This window comes from Xyrauchen texanus, chromosome 45 (assembly GCF_025860055.1).
Source record: "Xyrauchen texanus isolate HMW12.3.18 chromosome 45, RBS_HiC_50CHRs, whole genome shotgun sequence".
Classification (NCBI taxonomy): domain Eukaryota; kingdom Metazoa; phylum Chordata; class Actinopteri; order Cypriniformes; family Catostomidae; genus Xyrauchen; species Xyrauchen texanus.
In genome coordinates, this window is record NC_068320.1 from 14,923,645 (window position 1) to 14,948,203 (window position 24,559).

The 24,559-nt window shown below is 39.3% G+C and overlaps 1 protein-coding gene across 2 annotated transcripts; it reads right to left on the bottom strand.

The window, feature by feature from the left end:
* Nucleotides 1–24,444, bottom strand: lrguk (leucine-rich repeats and guanylate kinase domain containing). 2 transcript variants are annotated; one of them, XM_052118769.1, is made up of 20 exons: nt 24,209–24,444; nt 23,951–24,052; nt 21,113–21,194; nt 20,747–20,847; nt 19,712–19,793; nt 17,769–17,893; nt 16,274–16,417; nt 15,277–15,357; nt 15,101–15,187; nt 14,777–14,883; nt 14,395–14,514; nt 14,065–14,161; nt 11,131–11,244; nt 10,800–11,001; nt 9,790–9,909; nt 8,582–8,700; nt 8,291–8,373; nt 7,094–7,210; nt 4,289–4,446; nt 1–3,181 (listed from the first exon to the last, which is right to left on the bottom strand). In XM_052118769.1, exons 1-20 carry the CDS (start codon nt 24,212–24,214, stop codon nt 3,018–3,020), a joined length of 2,211 nt encoding a protein of 736 aa, XP_051974729.1. In that variant the 5' UTR covers nt 24,215–24,444; the 3' UTR covers nt 1–3,017. The 2 variants fall into 2 exon arrangements, with proteins under 2 accessions (XP_051974729.1, XP_051974730.1); XM_052118770.1 differs by having other exon boundaries at nt 3,179–3,220.
* Nucleotides 24,445–24,559: the final 115 nt, after the last annotated feature.

The window sequence follows — 24,559 nt, forward strand, 5'->3', positions numbered from 1 at the left end:
TACAAAGTTATAAATGTAAAAGTTTGTATGTGTGTGTACATTATACATACTGTAAAACAAAGGACAATTGCCTGTGTGTAATTTTCACAAACGTTCACAAACAGTTTACAGAGAAAATCAAAGTTATGCTTAAACAAGTAATTTAAGCTTCATAACCTAAAGCCAGTTCCAAGTATATCCTTACCACTTTAAAGGAGGAAATAACCCTATCCAGTCCCCAAGCTTTGTAGTAGAGTTGGGTTCGAGTCCACTTTAGTCGAGTCCGAGTCAAGTCTGAGTCTTTAAACAACCGAGTACAAACGGGCCGAGTCGGACTCAAGACCGAGTCCATTTTGAGTACGAATGAATCTGTTCATGAATTGGAATTCAAATTGTAACCGTAAACCCAACATACATTTTTTAAACGTATTTTTACTTTCACAACTATAATAGAAATGTAACAAAAACAACTTTATATTTTATGATTAGTATCCTGCTGAACAAACTTCAAAGTGGTCCACAAGATGCCTACATCTGTGGATACATTATGCCTAAAAAGACTTAATAGGCCAATATTAATAATATTTTTCTGAATATTTATTTTGATATGTTGTTTTAGTAAACTGTGAGAGACATTATGTGGGTGACTTGACTTAATGAAGTTCTTAACCATGATGAAACCGTGATGCTAGCACCGTCTAGGCTACACAAACGCTGCGTGTGATTTTACCAGCTGTCAGGTCCCGTGAGAAACTGCCTTGTTATTTCTAGTACATTGGCTACATACCTGTCTTTGTGTTCGTCATGCCAGCCAACTCAGTAATCGATGTTATAGCAGTCTTTGTAGTAACATTCAAGCTTATTGGTTGACTGAGTGTGCCACTCTGCAGGTGTGTTTGTTCAACATGGTGAAACAAACTCTGGCTACGACATCAGGGGATGTTACTACTGCTTGCAGACAGTGTCTATTTATTTTGGTTTCGTTATTTTTATTTATTTACTTTGTTCACTGTATCACAAATCAAATGCCATTGACTCGGCTGGACTCTGAAAAAGAGTTTTTATTTTCAAAGGCTCGAGTCCGAGTCAAGTCAGAGTAAAAATCCATGAGACCAAGACAAGTCCAAGTCCATTCAAATTGGACTTGTGACACGGACTCGAGTCGGAGTTCGAACTCAAGTACCCCAACTCTACATTGTGGAGACATAAACTTCCATTCTAAAACCAGGTTAAAATCTAACCAGGAAATTTTGGCCATAAGCAAGCTACTTAAACACCATTCTAACTTTCAACAGCAATTATAGGTATTTACTGTGACACTTGCATGCCTGACCTAATACAAACACTCACAGACCACAGCTTAAAGGAAAAAATACAACAGCTCTATTTAGAGTTTAAAAAATTATTTATGTTGGTTTCTGTGTCTTCCAGTGCTGCTCTGGATCATTTTATGTGGACAAATTTGTGATATGATTGAGATATGATCTTGATTTTCAGGGTGCAGGTTATGGATGTTTGAAGACTAAAATCATGTGTGTGGAAAAAATCATTTTGATACTATGAATATGTTAGGCTACAAAAGCTATTACACCATTTTTAGTGCACGCACAAAAACAATGACAGCATAACTGACTAATTCTTTCATTCATTTACTGTTTCTGAAACCTGTTTGAAAACAGTCATTATTTTCCATCACAAAAATTACATCACACCTTTATTTACACAAACTTCCACAGTACACATTTTTTGAAAGGACAATTGCGCATATTAGATTATTGTGAAGTATTAAGAGACAGAAAGAGAGAGAAAGATGGGATTTAGATATGGGTGATAAGGTAACTAAGGTGTGAAGAATCTCTCTTTAAGTAGGTTATGCCTGAAGGCTCTCACAGTACTGTGAGCCGTCTTGTCTGAAACTGTTTCTGAATTATGAGATCATTGCAACATCTGCTAGTTAGAGGGACTGACGCTGATGGACGGCCAGGTGTGTGTACAAACAGATCCACACACAAGCTCACCCACAATACATACCTTTCACTGATGAAAAATGAATTGGGAAATGAAATGCAACTTGCGTCAAGTGAAACCTGTATACAGCTGTCTCATACTGTATTTCCTCATATTAACAAGGGGTTGAGTAATTTACTGTAAATCCACAATGATCTCTTGCATGAAATCCAACATTGGTTTCTGTAGGTATTTATACATATAGAGTGGTTCAACATTTGAACAGATAAGGATACATACACTATAAAAATAATGGCAGCTTAACCTTTGTTATGTGTGTCAGAACCAAGAGATACATTAATTACAGGCACTCAGACAGAAAACTCTCTCTAACCAAATACAACATTCTCCAGCTGCTCACTGGTGAAAACAGTATTCCATTTGAGTAACACTTTACAGCACATGTCCATGTTGCATATATTATGTGTATAATTGTAAATAGGACAACATCAAGGTCCTAATCACCCTGCCAGGATTTATTTGTGTTAATGACTGACTCTCTGACTTCACATCTTCTTACTTATTCCATGGGTAATTACCAAATAAATAAACTAATGGACATTAAAAATGTATTTGAGTATAAATTATTTGATTATGCGAGAAGAAATAGCAAGCACAGTTAATAATAAAATCGTTTGCCTGGGACAACAGTCCGTTACACAATTATAATGCAAAAGTGCTGAATACTGCAACTGACAAATCAGAATCAAGTATCCCACAGAGCGGTGAAATAATATCAATTATAACTTGATCTTTACTATAACTCAGAACTTCCTTTGTAATTACACTGTAACATGTCTGTATATGTAATATATGTAGTGTAAAGTGTGACCAAAACTGTGCAGACAAAAATGTTTGACCAAGGGTTAAGGGTTAATTAAACTTAAATACTTTTACTAAAAAATGGTAAGGATGCCATTTAGATATTTTCACTACTAACAGGACAGACACAACATTAACATGAGGTCCTAAAATTTATTTCCCTTTATCTATAATTTTACAATCCCTCCACTACCTCTCTATCCTGGCAGTCACTGTTTTGGACCGGAATCATTGGTCTTACGTCCAGATGGGATGGGGGGCAGGACTGGTTTGGCGTTGGCACCTGGACGGCCCGGGGAGGAGGGGAGTGTTGGTGAGACACGCTCGGAGGCCGAGCGAGGAGAATCAAGGGTCAGGCCAGAGTCCATGTGACCTGCATGACACCATTCAGCAATGCATTGGTCAAATTAACCTGGAGGTTGAGTCATTTATTGTAAAATCCAAAGTGATCTCTTACTGTAAATCCAACATTGATTTTTGTAGGTATTTACATAAAGTATGGGTCTACATTTGAACAGATAAGGATACATCCACTATAAATATATGGGCAGCTTCTAAAAATAAACATACAAATGTTTATGAATCATTTGAGATGCATTCAATATTGCATTCATTTTCAGATTTTATTGTATTTCTTATAAATTAGATTAATTAAATATAACAGTATCACATTTACACCGATCAGCCACAACATTAAAAACACCTGCATAATATTGGGTAGGTCCCCCTCGTGCCACCAAAACAGCACCAACCTGCATCTCAGTATAGCATTTGTTGTACATACGTGAAAGGATTTTGTTTTAGAGGTGACACTTTACAATAAGGTTCCATTTGTTAATATTAGTTAACAACATTAGTTAAAGGTAAGTTCACCCAAAAATGAAAATTGTCTCATGATTGACTCCCTTTAAGCAATCCCAAATGTTTATGACTTTCCTTCTTCAGCAGAACCAAAGTGAAGATTTTCATAAGCACATTTCAGCTCTTTTTTCCTATACATTGCAATGCGGCTAATAGCTTAAACTAAGGACTACTAATCGACTACGAAAATCTTTGGTCAGGGGCAGCCCTAAAAATCTGCTGAAGAAGGAAAGTCATGAGAAAATTATCATTTTTGGGTGAACTAACCCTTTAACATGAACTAACAATTAATAACTGTATTTTTATTAACTAACATTAACAAAGATTATTAAATGTTTAAAAAGATATATTGCTAATTGTTTGTTCATGATACAAAATGCATTAACTAATGTTAACAAATGGATCCTTACTGTAAAGTGTTACTTTCAGTGTTGATCCAAATGTACAAAAATGAATGTGTACACTTTACTTACAAATACCTACAGTATGAATACTAATAAAGTAAATTAGTAGCTGGATGAAGACGGTTTATATATATATGTGTGTAAAATCAACTATAACTTTATATATAAATCAGATCTGCTAAATAGATATCTTATATATGTCACTAGCTTTTCACCTCTAAGGGAGTCTCGGTCCAGCCCCAACACTGACATATCCAAAGGCTCAATGTTGGGCCCTGACCCAGCATCTGATCCTCTGGCTGGACTTTCCGCTGAGAGTGCTCCCACAGAGCTCCTCATAGACAGGCCAGAACTGACATGAGATTCCTCAGCACTGTGAGAAAGGGGAGTGAATCAGAGAGAGAGAGCGAAAGTTAAAGAGGAAGAGATGAAGATGAAAGAGAAAAGGAAGACAGTCGTACCAGTGCTCATATTTGTTTGACACATGAAAGGCTCTTAAAGACAAACCACAATTGGAGTTTTGTGGCTTTGAGTCCATCTTTGCTAACTTTGAGGTCATCTACAGTATATGCTAGTGTACTCATAAAGTTGAAAAAAATAACTTTTAGCAAATACACAGATGAGTCAAAACATTATGACCACCTGCCTAATATGCTGTAGGCCCTATGCATGCCGCAAAAAAACATTGAACTCTTCATTCAAGTTCCTCAAACCATTCCTGAACAATGTGTGCAGTGTGGCTGGATGCATTATCTTGCTGAAAGTGGACATTGCCATCAGGGAAAACCTTTACCGTGAAGTGGAGTATCTGATCCGCAACGATGTTTAGGTAGGTAGCACATGTCAAATTGACGTTCACATGAATTGCCTGACCCAGGGTTTCACAGCAGAACATTTCCCAGAGCATCACACTCTTTCCACTGGATTGTCGTCTTCCCACAGTGTTTCCTGGTGCCATCTTTTCCCTAGGTAAATGGTGCACACATACATGGCCTTCTATGTGATGTAAAAGAAAACGGGACTCATTAGACCAGGCGAACTTCTTCCACTGCTGCAAGGTCCAGTTCCGATGCTCGCGTGCCCATTGTAGGCATTTTCGACATTGGACAGGGGTCATCATGGGATCTCTGACAGGTCTGCATCTACGCAGCCCCATACGCAGCAGGGTGTGATGCACTGTGTGTTGTGACACATTCCTCCCGTTACATCATTAAAATTTTCTGTGACTTGTGCCACAGTAGAACTTCTGTCGGTTTGGACCAGACGGGATAGTCTTTGTTGCCCTCGCACATCAATGAGCCTTGAGTGCCTAACACCCTGTTTGCAGTTTGTCCTTCTTCGGACCACTTTCAGCAGGTACTCACCACTGCTGACTGTGAGCACCCCTCAAGCTTTGCATTTTTATACTCTGACCCTGTTGTCTGTCCATAACAGTTTGGACCTTGTCAAAGTCACTCAGGACTCCTGCCCATTTCTCCTGCATTCAATACGTTGACTATGAGAACTGATTGTTCGCTTACCATCTAATCTACTCAGACCTTGACATGTGGCCTCGTTAGGAGATGTTCAACATTATTCACTTCACCTGTGAGTGGTCATAATGTTTTGGCTCATCAGTGTATACACACTACAATTTACATTCTGTCTCTCCTGGCAAACAGACCAAAAATATTGCTGACTCATCTTGCACTTGCATTTTGACCAATGAAATGCTCTTTAGAAGGAAATTGTCCCTCCTCTTAATACCACTTCTTGGGACTAGCAACGGCAATTAGCAAATCATATTCATGGCTGTGTAAACTGAAGGTTATTGACTATTAAAAAGAAGAAGGAGAGTCAAGCCCTTCTTTATGTCATCCCAAATTTCAAGTTTCAATAAAAAAACATGTCAACACAGAAAAGAAAACTGTGAAATCATCAAGCCAATTCATAAGGTCTTTATGGTTTCATTCTGCGACAATCCTCAGTAGGCCTGGAAAGAAACTATGAAGAACAACAACTTTAATATGGAACTAACTCACTCTTTAGAGGTTTTAGTTAAAACACTGTAAAGGGATTAATGGAAAGGAGGAGGCGAGAACCGGTTTGACAATATAAATAATAGTTTAAAATAAAACTCAAACAAAAAGACAAGCAAACACAGGTGTTGGACAGCTGTCCGTAAATCTCTCTCTCTGTCGCACTGTCGTTAGCCTGATTAGGGTGCAGAATCACGACCCGGCCCCGCCCTCCACCCTGCCACAAACACATACAAACAAATCAGTGCTGAACCAGCTAAAGCTTCAAGTCTCAGGTCTCCCATCAACAAGTTTTGATTAAATATAACGAAACAGTTTTGTTTTTACAGAGTTGGCAATGGTCTCTTCATAGATATCCCTTGATTCCACAGCTTGCATTTTCAATTGCTTTCACAGTAGAATTTATAACTAGATTGTAAAGTAACAAACTCCAAATGCATATCACCTTTCCCTGGCAGAGGAGAAACAAAAAGCCATGTTTAACACAATTTAGTCCTGCATATAAGTTTTATAATTATTTTCTATCTAATAAGCTAAAGCCAGAGCACCACGCAGGTCGGGCGGCTATGTGAATCTCTCAGGATTCTTCTTAATGAGCTAAATTACTGTGTATTTAAATATCTTGGGGACATGCATATTTCACAGGAGTAGTCTTGTATATCTTCGCCTGTTTAGTGTCCCTGAGCACACACATGAGAGAGGCAAAAGCACCGATAGTAATAAATCTATATTTACGTGCTCCAACACATCCATCTTCCAGATGGCCTGGGGCATTTCAGCTACAGTACTTTGACTTTGAGCTGGGGATAAAAACTTTGATATTTGAGCCTGGATGTGTGTAAAATGGAGACAGAGGTTATAAACATAAAGGGACAGGCTACAAGATAAAACACGTCTCTGGAAATTATATACAGAAGCAGAGGTCTTTGGGGAAAGATTCATTGTCCTGCTGTTCCGGGGTCAGAGGGGAGAGGTGAAAAAGTCAAGGTGTGTGTTACATACCTGCTATCCCCATCGAGGTCAGGACCGCTGAGGACAACTGGATGCATTGGGGAAGATGAGGGGCCATGTGGAGGCCGGGAGTGAGATGCTAATGATGATGAAGCTGTTGGTGCACTCCTGTGACATACAAATAAAAACAGATATCTTAAGTAGTATACATAATGGCCTGTGGTGGTGCTGGCAAAATTTTGCTGAGGAGACCAATTTTGGACAATTTTATTTTATTAACACAAGAGACCCAAACATCCGAAATTTCAGTGACTATAATTACATCACTAATGTTCCATATATTTGCATGAAGACAAAAACACATGTCACATGTAAAACCACAACAATATGTTAGTCATCTCAACAATATTTTCCTTTTTTTTTTCTATGTAAATGTGCAAGCTAGACGGACATCTTTGACAGTTGTGCCAAGTTTCATTGTTTCATTGTTTTATCAGCATCTTGTGAAGGAGCGACACATTGAAAAAAAAATCTTCAAATGTAAATAATGCATTACATTCATTGTGCTGTATCTTTTTAATGCATTCTCAGTCCGAACGGCCCCTTGGCGAAATACTGTGGTTCTGTGGTGCTTCAAAATATTGATCTGTTTGTTTGGTAAGAAACAGATCAATAATTAAGTCCTTTTTTACTGTAAATCAACACTTTCACTGGCACTTTCACATTCAGCCACATACTGGCTGGGGCTAGTCAAAGGTAGAGATTTTTAGTAAAAATTACTTATTAATCTGCTTCTCACCCACACCTATCATTTTGCTTCTGAAGGCATGTTTTTAATAACTGGACACTTAAGGATTACTTTTATGCTGACTGTATGTCCTTTTTGCACCTTTACATTTCTAGTAACCATTCACTTGTATTGTGAGGACCAACAGAGCTGAGATATTCTTCTAAAAAAATGATTTGTGTTTTGCAGAAGAAAGTATGTTATACACATCTGGGATGGCATGAGGGTGAGTAAATGATGAGAGAATTTTCATTTTTGGGTGAACTATCCCTATAACCAACGGTGTGATTTCAGATGCGGACCCATTTGACAGAGCACAATGAAACCTGACACTAGATTCAGCACATATAAAAATGTGTTATACTTGATTCACTCATGTTTTAGAACAGTTGTCCTCTGTCTAAGAATTCTTCCCTGCCCAATCTAAACTTTTGGTAAACGTACAGTCAGGGTTATTTTACCTCTGAAACAGCTCTGCATAAGCACCAGGATTCTTTCCACTCAGCGCTTCCCGAATTAGCTGCTCCCGTCTAGACGTCATTTCCTACAGGGTTTACAGAAATATTTTAGACCTTCACTTCATCCCAATATGTTCTTCATGACCATGATAGCTTCTGTTGATTATAAGAAAAATGAACAGCAACCCTCTCCTAGTTCTGTTCTCATGTGGTTAAATTTAACAGAAAAAGTTATGGTGTAGCATGAATGACTGTGCAAAAATAAAGCCAAAAATGCTGGAATTTCTCACTCACTGCAGGGTTTCGTTGAGGAGTCATTTTGGCCTGGATTTTGTTCAGGTAGTTTCTGGTGTAGGAGTCCATGAGGTCAGTGGCCTCCTCTGTGTTGGCTGCCAGTAACTTACCTGTTCCGTCTACAACAGAACTATCATTAGGGCATTTGGCCATCATGAACAGATGTCTGCTGTGGCTGCAGCATGCCACAACCTCATCCAGAGAACAACTACTTATGATTATATTCTATATAATCCTGTATAAGAGTCCCGAAGACAGAATTGACCTAATTTAAAGGGATAGTTTGACCCAAATGAAAATTCTGTCATTTACTCACCACCATTTGGGGGCAGTGGTGGCTCAGTGGTTGAGGCTCAGGGTTACTGACCAGAAGGTTGGGGGTTCAAGCCCCAGCACCACCAAGATGCCACTGTTGGGCCCTTGAGCAAGGCCCTTAACCCTATCTGCTCCAGGGCGCCGTATCATGGCTGACCCTGCACTCTGACCCCAGCTTAGCTGGGATATGTGAAAACTAATAAATTTCACTGTATATATGCAAAAAAACTGTGTGTATAATGTGTGACCAAAATAAAGGATTCTATTCTATCATTTAGTTTCAAACCCATATGATTTTCGTTCTTCCGTGGAACACAACAAGTGATGTTAAGAAGAATGTTAGTCTCAGTCAATATTCACTTTCATTCCATCTTTTTCCATATAATGAAAGTAAATGGTGACTGAGTCTAGCATTGTTATTTTTGGATGAACTATCCCTTTAAAGGTGCTGTAAGCACTTTTTTCATGGAAAGGTATGCAAAAAAATGTCATACTCCCTTAAAGATATCACTGAAATAAGTGTTGTGAGATATCTCACCGGTCTCTGTGACAGCTCTAGACTCTGTAAACAACAAACAAAAATGCGTCCACGGGCAGCAATCTCTGACACTTTCTGCTTGTCAATTGTTTTACACATTCTCTTAGTGTTGTCATGGCAGCAAATTATTGAGGCTGACTGCCATATTCTGATGTATAATTTGTCAGTTGAGGGTGCTATTCACTACTCTTGTGTTTGACAACCATGGGAACATGTTTGTGTCTGCTTTTAATAGTATTGATGCTGTGTTTTGAAAAGAGGGGGCGTGGCTAAATCAATGGCTCAGACTCATGGAAGTTAGAATGGCTAAAATCACTTATAGCACCATTAAGGCAAAGTGTGGCTGGGAGCTCACTAGTGGAGTTGTTGTCAGATGTGACTGAGCTACTTTCTTCTTCTCTTTTTTCATGCTCTTCTAAACCCAGGTACTCCTTCACCAGCAGCTTTAAAGTCCGGTAGGCCTCAGCACGATCATCTGATAAGCATACAGCACCAAAATAGTCCTCATTTTAATCACTGCATTTAAAATGGGGCCAATAAAATGTGAAAGAATCTTTAAAAAAAAAAATTTGATTAGGCAGGTAAAGGAGTTGCTTTATTGTAACTTCGGGGGTTCTTACAATTCACAGAGGGAAATAAAATACCACTTCCTATAAATACATGTTAATGTGCACTTAAAGGAATAGTTAAAAAAATAATAATTATCTGTATCGTTTGTTCAACCCTATGTTGTTCCAACCCCCTTTTATTTGAATGTCCTTCTTCATACAATGAAAGTGGTTGGTGATTTATAAAGGTAAGCTCAAAAATATAAGCATCATTATAGTTTTATACAAGTAACTCATACAAATTGTGCGCTATGTTCCAAGTCTTCTGAGTTAACACGATTTGTGTAAGTACCATGCAGGCCAAAATTTAAGTTGTGATTCACTGATAAGAAATCTCTGCTTTGCCCAAGCTCTAAAACTGGCTACAGAAGTCACACTTTGTACTACAAAACTCTCTTGACACCAGTTGCAATTAGTTCTCACGTCTCTTGTGACCAAACATATCAAACCTGCATAATCTGTGTTTTATTACATTTGAGAGCAAACAATAAGGGCAAGACATTCAGTAAATAATAACTTAAATTTCAGAAGACTAGGAATAGAGCACATAAGTTGTATGAACCACTTTGTTGGTGCTTTTTTCAATTTAGAACTTGGAATTATAAATCATTATTAATTTTTCTTTGTATGCAAAGAGATCTCCTTTTGGAACAATGAAAATAATACAATGTTGGAATGACATGAGGGTGAATAAATAATTAAATTTATTTAATTATTTAGGGGTTTTCCTTTTAATGGATAAATAAAAGTTTGTTACCAGAAGGGATAACATTGTCAAAGAAGCCGGGCTTTTCTCTGTTGGTCTTGGCGTACAAGTCAATGCGAGACACGGCTGTTTCCATTTGAGCGTTACTGTAGAATCCTCTCGCTTTCAAAGAGCAGATGTAATTATCAACAGTAGTGGGGATCAGCAACACGTAACGGGGCTCAAAATACAAGTTCTTCAAACTATACACGCCCTGGTATTGGAGAAAACACACAAAACGTCCAGTATTATTAACTGCTGTTGCATTTGACTCAGTCGGTGTTAATTTTGAGGTTGGCCAAAGCATGTTAACATGGTGGAATATGTTTTCATAACGCCATACCTCTAGTTCCATGTGTACACAGCAGGCCAGACCCTCACGAGCCACACACTCAATGGACTCCCGAGACAGACCATACCAATGACCTCCGTATTGCATTGTCTGGACAAATTTACCCTGAGAGTGAGAGAGTAAAACAGAAATTGTCCAATTTCAAACATCGATGACATCCAAATTCAGCAAAATCAGCAAACAAATAAACACTGCTGTGATGAAGTTTCAAATATAGCTGCTGAGGGAGTTAAAGCAAATTTTGCATCTTCCTCTCTCCTGAATGGCTTAATCCACCACTTTGTATAGGGAATGCAATAGTGGATTTTTATTCTGGAGTTGACGTCTTTCCGCCTCTGTGTAGTTTCTGGATGTGGTTGATTTCTCCCCACCTCTGACGGTCATAAAAGCTGCCTCGCGTGCCTGGGCTGCGATCACATGCAGGCAGAGTTTTATGAATGGTTCATGCTCTCAGTGCGAGAACATAGCCAAGGCAGCATTGCGGTTGCGGCTTTCTTTTGTCATGAGAAAAAGCCACTTCAGCCGCCACCTGCGCCTCGCCTCCTTCCTACGGGATTGGGGCAGGAGCCGCGGACGATGAAGGCGATTTGGGGATAATGATGGGCTCCGTTTCGCCAGGTAAATCCCCTCGAACCACCCACATCCCCGGCATACTTGCTTGCTTCCGTTCGAGCTCGGGATGAGTGATTTCTCTCCATTGGTTTATGTTCTCAGTGCGAGAACATAACCGTGGCAGATGGGGAACGTCTAGTTACGTATGTAACCTCTGTTCCCCGATGGAGGGAACGAGACGTTGTGTCCTCCCGGCCGCGTCGCTGAGCCTAGCCACTGTTGTTTTTTCCGGCATTTCCGGCTCCTCACAAAAATCCTGAATGAACTAGACATATTTCCCCACCTTTATACCCGTATGTCCAGGGGCGGGGTATGCAAATACTGTCTGCCAACTTCTCACTGGCCTTTTTTCATAGATCAGAGGTATATTTGGCACTCAAGAGAGACCCCTAGTGTCTCGTTCCCTCCATCGGGGACATTATGTTTATATGCTTATAATACAGCGGCCTAATATCTATAGCCTAATATATGTAGCTTTGTTGCTGCTGGCTGAAGTTTTCAGATGGTCCCTTACCACACCCTCCAAAGTTTTAGGACGTTTTAGCACAATGTGAGGACTTTTCAGACAGTCCCTTACCCACTGTACGCACAATTTCAAACAAATATCTAGGTTAAATGAATTATCTTGAAAGGTTTCATGGTGACGCCATCGGACCAGCTTAAATCGAGCTCGGGATGAGTGCTCGGGATGAGTGAGCACTCATCGCATCCCGTATTGTTTCGAGGGACGCATTATTTGCACATATTATATGGGATGATACTGTATTTTACGGGTGGGTGGCAACCCTACTTGGGACTGTTGCTCTGAAATGATTATGTACAGAGATTGAATTGCATTCAGACTAGCACATTAATGCATGGAGCTAGCGCATGCAATGCTATGTAAAGAGACCTTGTCCAGAAAAAACGATTTGTGGCAACCTCTTTCTTATGGCTGTTTACGTAAACCGAGAAGGGTTTAGCTGCAGGCATAGCTCCAAAAAGGGCTGTGGGTTCCAAATCGCAACTAAAGATATAGGTAGTCCCTAACCTTACCCTTTCCCTAACCTTAACTCTTTTGGAGTTGGTGCAACCCCCTTTTGGAGTAACCCCACTCTCTTTTAGAGTAACCCTGCCCTCTTTTGTAGATTCCGCCCCATTTGGAAATTTCCGGCCTAAATCTTTACCTACTTGCCTACCTACCAGCAGATATTAACATGATTCGACAATAGAGGTCACTGTTGCCCCAAACATTGCAAATTTATTTTTATCCTTCTTATTGATAATTTGTACTTGTGACAGAAAAGATCTCATGACCCAGCAGACAATGATCTGTGACCCGCTAGTTGAGAAACATTGCTTTAGATGATACTGTGAGAGGAGCATGACTTTCAAAAGAGCAAAAGTTAATCTTAAATTCATCCATTCATCTCTTGAATAGGCATCATCTTGAATGTTCAAGGTGTTCAGCTTGGATTCGTGGCAGAGCAACGCTCTCAGCTGTAACCTAAACTCTTGACCTTTGCAGTCCAGGGGAGCATCGTTCTTCACACGGCTTCACACAGACAAACCTTTGACCCATTTGTCTAAATGCACCTGGGTCCATTTAGGCGCTGCAATGCTATTTATCACCCAGCACGATGCTAATGTCTCTTCCTGTCTCTTCTAGTCCAGCTTTAACTCCAGAAAGCCACAGTGAAAACTACCTTAAACACATGTTTCTCTCTCTCTTTACTGTCTCTGCTGGTCAAGGTTGCTTTAAAACATCAGTAACAATCCCAACCATACTCTAATCCTTCACTTTATTTGCTTTAACAGTCCCAGAGAGACGTACAAATCTTTGTGAAGGTGAAAAGGCAGAGGAGGGTTTGGGTTTTCAGAATGCAGACACACATCTGTGATATAGGTAGAAGAGGTTAGTCTGTAGAACTCACAACAGTCCCGTCCTCTGTACTGGCGGCATAAGTTTATAATCACACTTCAAATGCTTCCTTCCAGCCTCTATCAATCAATAACACAGATTTATAAAGCAACACTTATGAGCTAAACTAGATAGTAGAAGCATAGTCTAGGTGTGCACTCTCAAGGGGCCTCAGGAAAGAGAATCTGGGGCAAATTCATTCCCCCTAATCTAAGATATTTGGCATGATATTGCTTTGTAGACCAATATGGCCCAGGGACTCTAGTTCTACAAATGAATTGTCACAAAACAATAACATAGGAAACTAAATACTGTCCACTGTTAGAGTAAAATACTGTTTTTTAATGCCTTCTGTGGATTAACAACTTTAAAATAAAGATCAAAACAATCATTCAAATGTGACAGAGAATTACCATTTGAATCATGTTTTGAAATTCTTCCTCAGGAACAAAGTGATAGTCTGAGCCATCCTCTTCCCCATAATAGGGCCCCCTGGTGGTGTGGCAGGCACTTAAACAAACAGACAATACATTCTCTGATGATCCAGTTATGCATGAGTAAATGTAGAACAAATAAAATCATTGTTTAGGCCACAGGTGTAAAACAGACCTTTATATAATTGTATTCTAGATAAATACATTATATCACAAAATAGAGTGCAAATAAAGCACAGAAAAATATGTCACTTGTAAGAAAATTCTATCAGTAGTGGCTACTAAAATGCACTCCAAACTGACACTCACCCATAAGCAAAATAGTCGCTGAATTCTTGGCACAACTTATGGGCAAGTTCCCTCTTTCCACAGGCCTGTGGGCCAGTAAGGACCAGCATGGGGTAGGGAGCATCCAGACTGGGCAGAGTACTTATGAATTAAGCAGAATTACATAGAACAATTTAGATTAGTAAATAATATCAGCATGAACTGGGCAAATAAAGTCTCTGTGAGAAAGTTAACCAAATATGATTAGATGGCACACTGAATGACTTCTAATGGAGACACACTATACTGGTCTGGATCAAATGACTCAGATCTGAGTCATTTGAAGGGCTTTCTGCTCTGAAATTCCCTTTGTGGACAGGACATGCCACTAAAAAGTATCAGTCAGAGAATCTAAAAGTCACACCTGTCAAATATAACCTGCGGCTGCATGAGCTGGTACACCAAGTGTGTCATGTGATCTCTGGCAGCCACCACCTCTAGAGGGGGGCCATACTTGTTAACAGCAGACACCTGAAAATGAAAGAGAACAGCAACATGCACTTTATTTTCTGACAAACAGTCAAAGCAAGTTTGTTTTGGACCCTTTCGGATACTTGACTAGAGCTCTGGACTTTAAACAACCTGCAAAGTGATTCTTGTTGAAACTGCGTTGTAGTGCAAATATAGGTGCTTCATATTTTAGAAACAAGAAAGTATAATAACAAGACACTTGAAATAACCTAACCACCTTCTCTTCAGCAGTTACAGTCTGTTGGTCAAGAAAAGTGAGGTGCTGAAGAAGGAAGATCACAGCCATTCTGTAGTCATCTTGATCCTGCAAAAGGGTAATGAAGGAAATATTAGGTAGAGATATAAGCCCAGTTTTGTCTGGGTTGTGAAGTGTTCTGGTTAAGATGGCCTCACCTGGACTGGGTTTTTTAGGAGATTCAGATCTCTCAACAAAACGAGGAAATGCAAATGTGAGGCTTGCTTTATTTCACTGATCTGATAGACAAAACACATAAAAACAGACAATTTGCTGCAGACATGAAACATTTATGATAAAATTCAAGATAAATATAAAAAAGCCCAGATGGATTCTGCTGACTTTTTCTTGTCATTTTCAGCACTGATTTTGGAATTCTGTGGAATGATTTAACTGTGAAAAACTATGGGTGCATCTCAATCAGCTTCCTAGTTCAGTAGTCAGGGCACTGATCAGTCTTAATTGCAAAATCATTCCAATGCACTGAAAGGTTTGCTTCTTTAAAGTTCCCAGAATTCCCTGTAAAACCAGGGAGCATCATTGCTCACAATGTTCCCTTCCTTGAAAAATTTTCATGTCTTCTCAAGTCGTTAGAAGATAAGCACAATTGTAAAACTATGAAGTCAAAGTCTTATTTTCTCAACAACAGTGATGCTGTTGATTAATACCAGCTGTGTTTTAATGTGCAAGAACCATCAAGAACCTTTGTACTCGCATCGCAGGTGATTGAGTCATAAGTGTCCCAATGCTCAGTGGATGAATACCATAACCAGTGCCCAAATTCGTGTTCATGATATACTGATTGATGACACAGGGAGCGAGGGAGCTGACTGAGATGCATGCTATATTAAATGATACAATCTCATTGGTAGCTGAAAGTATAACCAAAGTAGCCACAATAATCAATAAAAAAACATGCAAGCAGCAGGGAATGTGTAGAACGGTTTCTGTGTGTACAGACCCTGTGTTGGCCTGATCATGAGTATGTTACCACAACAGTAACATACTGACGTTTTTCTTTGCAATTTTCACAAAATTAAACCTTCCTAATATATTGACTCTTTTTTTGTTAGTACTTTGTTATTCTGTGTTGTACTCTAACATTAAAAACCATTTGCATAATACAATAAGACAAGAATATAGCATTTCCTTTACCAGATTGCTCTCAAGGTTGATGGCTCCCAGGAGATGAAGGTTTTGGAGACCAGCAAGACTTTGAATTCGGTTACAGGACAGATCCAGAATCTGCAAGTTCCGTAGAGTCTGAAGATTCTCAATATTTTGTATGACATTCCCCTTCTTAACACACAACCAGACACACATACATAGACACTGAAATTATCATTTGACTTGAAGAAAAGTAAGTCAAATACTTTGATGCCCATCTGCATGGTTAAGGAACTTTCCTGTCTGAATGTAACTGTTTAATTGACAGGTGAGTTTCGTTAACATGAGGTGATGGGTAAGGACTGACAGGTGAACATCTGGTAAGGCAGAGAATGCCTATCAATGAACAAAAGGCTCTGCACACACCCTATGGCTGTACAGTGAATCTCTTGTCCTAGTTTATCATCTAGAATCCAGCTTTCAATGCCCTGGCCTTACAATACCCCATGCCAGGCAGAGAACAGTGGGGGATGGCAACCATGAGGGGCTCTGGAAGCTCCAGATCCAAAGTGTAATGGGCATAAGAGGAACAGGCTGACAGGAGCACGCTGTTCAGGGTCTCAGAGCAACTGGGGGCAGACAGGTTCAGCATGCGGGTGATTGTGTATGAGTGTATCCACTGCTGTGTGTGTACTATTTCTTAATGAGGTCTAGGCTCTCTCACGCCAGCAGCTTGGCCTCGTGAGGAAATAGACACCAAAGGACACAGCACTGCTGACGATGAAGATTCGCTTTGATAAAGGACAGCAAAAAACATCAAACTTCAGATGAGTGGCAAAGGTCTGGTGGCAAGCTGGCCTGGCATATGGTGGACTTAATCACTAGGCTCTGTTATATTGTTTGAGAAGACCAGAACCTTATCAAGCATTTAGCCTAAAAACACAGTTAAGGGGGTTGTGATGTATGAAAAACTGCCAAGTGTATCAAAACAGTATGGGGAAGTGGCAAAACACGAGGCAGTGCTGTTACCTGCACTATCACAAACTGTGAGAAAAGGTAACCTTTCTGAAAGTGTTGACACAACATCAATATCTGGAGGAGGATGACAGGTGACCGCGAGATACAATGAGGTGAGCAGTGAACTGAGAGCAGAAAAATATGTCAACAGTTTATGCAAGCTGATCCTAATTAATCCAACAGGGACAATTTGAGGTCCAATATAAAATTAAAATCAAGTGTTATAATGTTCATTCATCGGCTCATAATGTAGAGCGTAACATAATTTCCATAACATTTTACTCACAAATAATCAATAAACCTGTCCTTGCCTTCATGTCCTTGATGATTTCCCACCTCAAAACACACATTAATTACTTTACAAACTTCCTCTTCATTAGTAAATATTTTAAAATATACACTCATATTTTATTACCACTCTGCTCTTATTAATCAGCAGGAATAAATTAGCTGTGTTAAGTGTGTGCTGCTGTTAAATATTTGCTGGGTATATTTGTGTATGTTTGTTTAAGAGGGCTGATGTTACCAGGCACAGCTCTCTGAGGGGTAGATGGTTCAGGCCTCTAATGCGTGAAATGTTGTTATGAGCCAGGCTGAGGTGTGAGAGCCTTTCACACTTTTCCAAGCCCCTGATCACACTAAAAGAGTTATCTGAGCAGTGAACAATGGTCAAAGACATTTTTGTTTACTTGCTTATAATAAATCAATAGATATAAGTCAACATGAAATCAAATGTTTATGCTCTGGGTTTTATACAGTAAAGCTCAGTCGACAGCATTTGAAGTGTAATGTTGATTACAACATAAAATATTTTCGTTTATTTAAAAAGCGCAGTTACAGTGAGGCACTTACATTGGAAGTGAATGAGGCCAGTACATAAACATTAAAATACACTGTTTCAAAAGTATAGCGAAAATACTTTAACATTATATGTGTTAACTTTACGCTAGTGTAATACAATGTCTGTTCTATGTGATTTTAATGTGCTAAAATTGCTTATTTGGTTTACTGATGTTGTGTCACCATGGCAAAAAAGTTGTCACATTAAAATCATGTAAACACATATAGGCCTCTTTTTTCGTAAGTGTGAAAGCGCAGCACTACAACCGTGCACAAAGTCTTATCCAATTTTCGTGACAGCACTATTTCTAGGCACAATGTTTGTTGCAGCGCAAAATGTAAGTGACCATGTGCGGAAGTGCTTGAACTAACTATGGGTGTATGTGTGCAAACAAGGATTGTATTATATGTAAATGAAGTGGTGCAAAGCATAATTTGCTATTTTCCTCAGAAATAGGTCATTGCGCTAAGATGTTTCAAAAGCACGTCTTTTTGTAGCCAAAGTCTTGCGTCAGTCACCAGCAGCATGTGGTAATAAAGTTGATGTCCAAACAAAATATTTTGAATACATTTTTTGTGTTTCAATAAATGAATTACATTTTTCAAACTCAAAATCAACCGGAAGAAGTGAAGTGCATGCCGACATAATCACTGTTAATACTAGCCATGAATTAGATGAAAATGATTTATAATACTTTCCTTCTCTACAATTTAATAGAGCGTAAATCCAAATCCTGACAAGAACCACATTTTCCATGAGTATAAAAGGAGCGTGTCACTGTCATTGAAATATGGCTGACATTCAACAGGGATACACTTAATCCATAAAAGAGTATACATCCGTATTTCTATTCTTCTAATTCATTGCATACAGTCAATTTACACTACCAACTTCTTATGAATGAGATGTCTTTGTTTATATCGCTGGTGCTTGAAAGGGAATGGATTATATAATAGGACGCTGACAGTGACGGAGAAGAACCTCAGAATTAAATTGCACTTGATTTCGCCAAACCTACTTGCGCCCTAGACTTGGCGAATGCTTGCACGAAAATACAAATCCTGGCCATGCCCGTTGATTTTACGTTAATGTCTTATGGCATAGAACTTTTGCTCTTAAAGTATGGCCCATAATGTTTAAATCTTAAATCAGCTATACTTTTGAAACAACGTTTATGGAGTGGCCCCATTCAATTCCATTGTAATTGCCTTGTATAACCGTGATTTTTCCTTCTTTTTAATTTTTATAAAAATATTTTTTCCAACTTAATTTGTATTAAACCTGGAATAATTCTTTAAAACACATATGCAAATGTTGTAAATTATTTTTCATTGCATGTTATTAAGATAATTTTAATTTTTTCAACAAACTTGCTTTGTCTCTAACGACTTCCCTTTTCGGCTTATTTCACTAATTCCTCTTATTTTTCAACCACCTGGCTCTATTCTGGTATGCAATAGCAACTTTTTTTGATCCAATCAATTCCTGATGTATAAAATACAATTTTCTTGTCAAATAGCCTGTTTCACTTTGACATTTGTTACATTACTGAAGTAAAATGGTTTGTGAATGCTGCTTTATGTTGATTTTAATCAAACTCTCAAACTTTGCAATCATTAAAAGGATACAGTCAAGAATCAGTTTGGTCAAAGAAGAATACTCAGAGAGATCTTTCATTACTGAGATCTGGTTGTGTGAGAAATTCACTTCCTGCATCAAAAAAGTATATGACACAACATGAAAAATCCCAAGATTTAAAAAATACATGATTATAGCTAGGGTTTTTAAAACTCTATAGAGCTGTGTCCCAAATGACACAATATACACTATGCACTCAGCCATGTAGTGTATGAATTTGCATAGTGTAGTATCTTCCCAAATGGAACACTTAAGTTTTTTTTTTTACTACAGAAGCATTCGCCAGTTAACAGCTGACGGAAGTGACATTTCAAGTGCACATGCTGTCCTAATTGAAGTTTCGCTTGTTGCCGCATTGTCCATTATTTACAATTGTTTTGTCAGACCAACATCACAGCCAGGTAACTCCGCCCCTTCCGCTATGTACGGCAATAAGTGTCCAACATTCCACACTCTGTTTTGACGGTTGAAAAGTGCATCACCAGGTACACTTCTTTTTGCTGCATTTTCAGTACACTAATAACACTACAAAATGGCATAGAATAGTGCAGAAGTGTGCGATTTGGGACACACATTAGGTTCTAAAAATATTCTCATTAAAGCTGAAGTGTGTACCTTTTCTGTGTTTATATACCTTCTCGTCTCCCAGCTTAATACTTTTATGGAAAACTGTAAATAGTGTGTTATGTCCAACCCGACACGACAACATTGGCTCAACCAAAGGCATGGGGCGGGACTATCTGTTTGTTAGATCCACAGAAGACGAGGTGCTTAATCAGAAAGCTGTTTGAAAACAATGTTTATTTTTACAATTCCGTTCAGTGGGGCATAAATTACCCACTTCAGCTTTAACTGATTAAAATATCTTGTTAGAATACACAACAGCTCACTTTAATATGCCATATTACCTCTGATACTGTAAGAAAACACTGAGACACAATGAAGTTAAGTCTCTTAAATTAATCACTGTTGTATGGTAAAGCTCGTCCTCACATGACATCACATGTTATACTGATTTGAATCACCTTGAGATTTTTTGGCGGCTGGAATCCAAAGAAATCTGTGAGCTGGTTGTGGGAAGCATCCAGTGTGATGAGGTGTGGCATGTGACTCACACAGGATAAATCTAGCAGTCACAAAACATTAAGCAGAAAGAGCAGGAGAAAGATGGATGACAAGCATCCACAGAGCAGAGATTATTCATCCTGCTACCAAGCAACCATGAGGGACACGGATGGAAAAAATCAGGCAAACACATTCAACAAGAGGATATTAGAGCAAATATCTACATTAGCACAAGATAAATCTGAGTGGGTCTGAAAAATGAAAGCAAATTTAATTTCACCATATAGTTTTCATGTAACACAAACATTAAGCCGATGTAAACCTACCTTTTATTTTATTGTTGGGAAGCTCTAGCTTTTGAAGATAGACATAATTGCATAAAATGGACACATTTTTCAAGTCGTGCCCCTGTGGCAAAAAACACAATCAGAAATTCAGTTGGTGGCAATAAAATGTCATCCAGTAAAACCCTGAAACTAAAGGAGAGTATGATGCATTAGGAACGGGACATAAACTAATTTGGGGGCCACTTCTGTTTCTCTCCAGCAAAGTCATACAACTAAACAATATCAGAGCTTCCAGAAAAAAATAAAAATAATAATATTCCACCAGTGCTTCCATCTTGAAAGCCTAGCTGGGGAATATTACAGTGAGGGAAAAAGGTATTTGATCCCCTGCTGATTTTGTACGTTTGCCCACTGACAAAGAAATTATCAGTCCATAATTTTAATGGTAGGTTAATTTAAACAGTGAGAGACAGAATAACAACAAAAAAACGCATGTCAAAAATTTTATAAATTGAATTGCATTTTAATGAGGGAAATAAGTATTCGACCCCCTCTCAATCAGAGATATCTGGCTCCCAGGTTTCTTTTATACAGGTAACGAGCTGAGATTAGGAGCACACTCTTAAAGGGAGTATAAAAAGCTGTATAAAAGACACCTGTTCACAGAAGCAATCAATCAATCAGATTCCAAACTCTCCACAATGGCCAAGACCAAAGAGCTGTCAAAGGATGTCAGGAACAAGATTGTAGATCTACACAAGGCTGGAATGGGCTACAAAGACCATCGGCAAGCAGCTTGGTGAGAAGGTGACAACAGTTGGTGCGATTATTGCTATGATCCTCACGATCATTGCAACTCCAAGTGGTGAGATCTTGCATGGAGCGCCAGACCAAGGGATATTGACAGTTCTTTTGTGTTTCTTCCATTTGGTAGTGTAAATTGACTGTATGCAATGAATTAGAAGAACAGTGAGGAATCAGCCCAGAACTACACGGGAGGATCTCGTCAATGATCTCAAGGCAGCTGGGACCATAGTCACCAAGAAAACAATTGGTAACACACTATGCCGTGAAGGACTGAAATCCTGCAGTGCCCGCGAGGTCCCCCTGCTCAAGAATGTACAGGCCCTTCTGAAGTTTGCCAATGAACATCTGAATGATTCAGAGGAGAACTGGGTGAAAGTTTTGTGGTCAGATGAGACCAAAATCGAGCTATTTGGCATCAACTCAACTCGCCGTGTTTGGACGAGGAGGAATGCGGCCTATGACCCCAAGAACACCATCCCCACCATCAAACATGGAGGTGGAAACATTATGCTTTAGGGGGGTTTTTCTGCTAAGTGGACAGGACAACTTCACCGCATCAAAGGGACGATGGACATGATGGACATGTACCATCAAATCTTGGGTGAGAACCTCCTTCCCTCAGCCAGGGCATTGAAAATGGGTAGTGGATGGGTAGTCCAGCATGACAATGACCCAAAACACACGGCCAAGGCAACAAAGGAGTGGCTCAAGAAGAGGCACATTAAGGTCCTGGAGTGGCCTAGCCAGTCTCCAAACCTTAATCCCATAGAAAATCTGTGGAGGGAGCTGAAGGTTCGAGTTGCCAAACGTCAGCCTCGAAACCTTAATGACTTGGAGAAGATCTGCAAAGAGTAGTGGAACAAAATCCCTCTTGAGATGTGTGCAAACCTGGTGGCCAAATACAAAAACGTCTGACCTCTGTGATTGCCAACAAGGGTTTTACCACCAAGTACTAAGTCATGTTTTGCAGAGGGGTTGAATACTTATTTCCCTCATTAAAATGCAATTTAACATAACATTTTTGACATTTTTTTGTTGTTATTCTGTCTCTCACTGTTCAAATTAACCTACCATTAAAATTATAGACTGATCATTTGTTTGTCATTGGGCAAATGTACAATATCAGCAGGGGATCAAATATTTTTTTCCCTCACTGTATATGGAAAATATCCCTACATTGCATGGTGATGTAAGTCTGAGATTGTGTGTGTCTGTTTACAGTATGTAACTACCTTTTTGGGCCATCCTTAATTGAATAAAATATTAATAAATTAAGTAAATAATGTTTTTATTTTTTTAATGCATACATTTTTCTTTTTAGGGATATGGTTAGTTTTTAGTAATTACACTGATGAGCCAAAAAATTATGACCTCTCACAGGTGAAGCAAATAATGTTGATCATCTCCTAACAAGGCCATATGTCAAGGTCAGGGTAGATTTGATGGTAAACCAACAATCAGGATGGCACCAGGATGCACTGTGGTAAGACAAGCCGGTAGAGGGAGTGTGATGCTCTGGGCAATGTTCTGCTGGGAATCCCTTGGTCTGGCCATTCATTTGGATGTCAATTTGACATGTGTCACCTACCCAAACATTGTTGCAGACAGGTACACTCCTTCATGGCAATGGTATTCCTTGATGGCAGTGTCCACTTTCAGCAGGATAATGCGCCCTGCCACACTGCACACATTGTTCGGGAATGGTTTGAGGAACATGATGAAGAGTTCAAGGTGTTGCCCTGGCCTCCAAATTCCCCAGATCTCAATCCGACTGAGCATCTGTGGGATGTGCTGGAACAACAAGTTCGATCCATGGAGGCCCCACCTCGCAATTTACACGATCTGCTGCTAATGTCTTGGTGCCAGATACCACAGAAAATCTTCAGGAGTCTTGTAGAGTTCATGCCTCAGCGGGTCGGCGATGTTTTGGCGACACGCGGAGGACCAACATATTAGGCAGGTGGTCACAATGTTTTGACTCATTAGTGTATAATAGCTTTACAGTATAAGTCTGTATAGTATGTTCTAGATAGCTAAAAAAATGTGTGTGTGTGTGTGTGTGTCACTCACTGGCACAGAGAGACACAGGTACGTATGCTGGAGTCCTGTTGCCGAATGACCCAGGTTGTACAGGCATTTGGACACCTCATCCTGTGTTAATTCACCGTCATTCTCCATTTCAAGAATACAAGAACAACGATCGTTAAAACACATACAATACTAATTTATTTATCTTTCTTTCAAACTTTTTTCACTCAAAATCTGTTTACAGAGATGCAATTAAATACAAGAACACCAGGTAAAATAACAGTTTTTGAGGGCTGTTACCTCCATTGCTGATGTGTGTAATAACTGTGAACATCCCTCTTCTGCTGCTGCTTTCTGTTGTCCTGTCTCCAGAGAGCAACGCTTGTTACTGGACAATTAAAAGAGGCTAATGTTTAGCTAAATACAAACAACAAAGTTGGACTATTTGACGCCATACATGACGAAAAAGTATTATTTCTCGCGCTGAACGCAAATAAAAGTGATCTATCTGTGAGACGCACGGTAACTGAGCAGCAACAAACTAAATTGCACGCGCTGCCGTTACCTGGTAACCAGACCTAGACAAACAGGACTGGATTATTTTGCGCATGCGCATAACCGGAACACCTTTTAAAAAGGGCTAAAATCTGA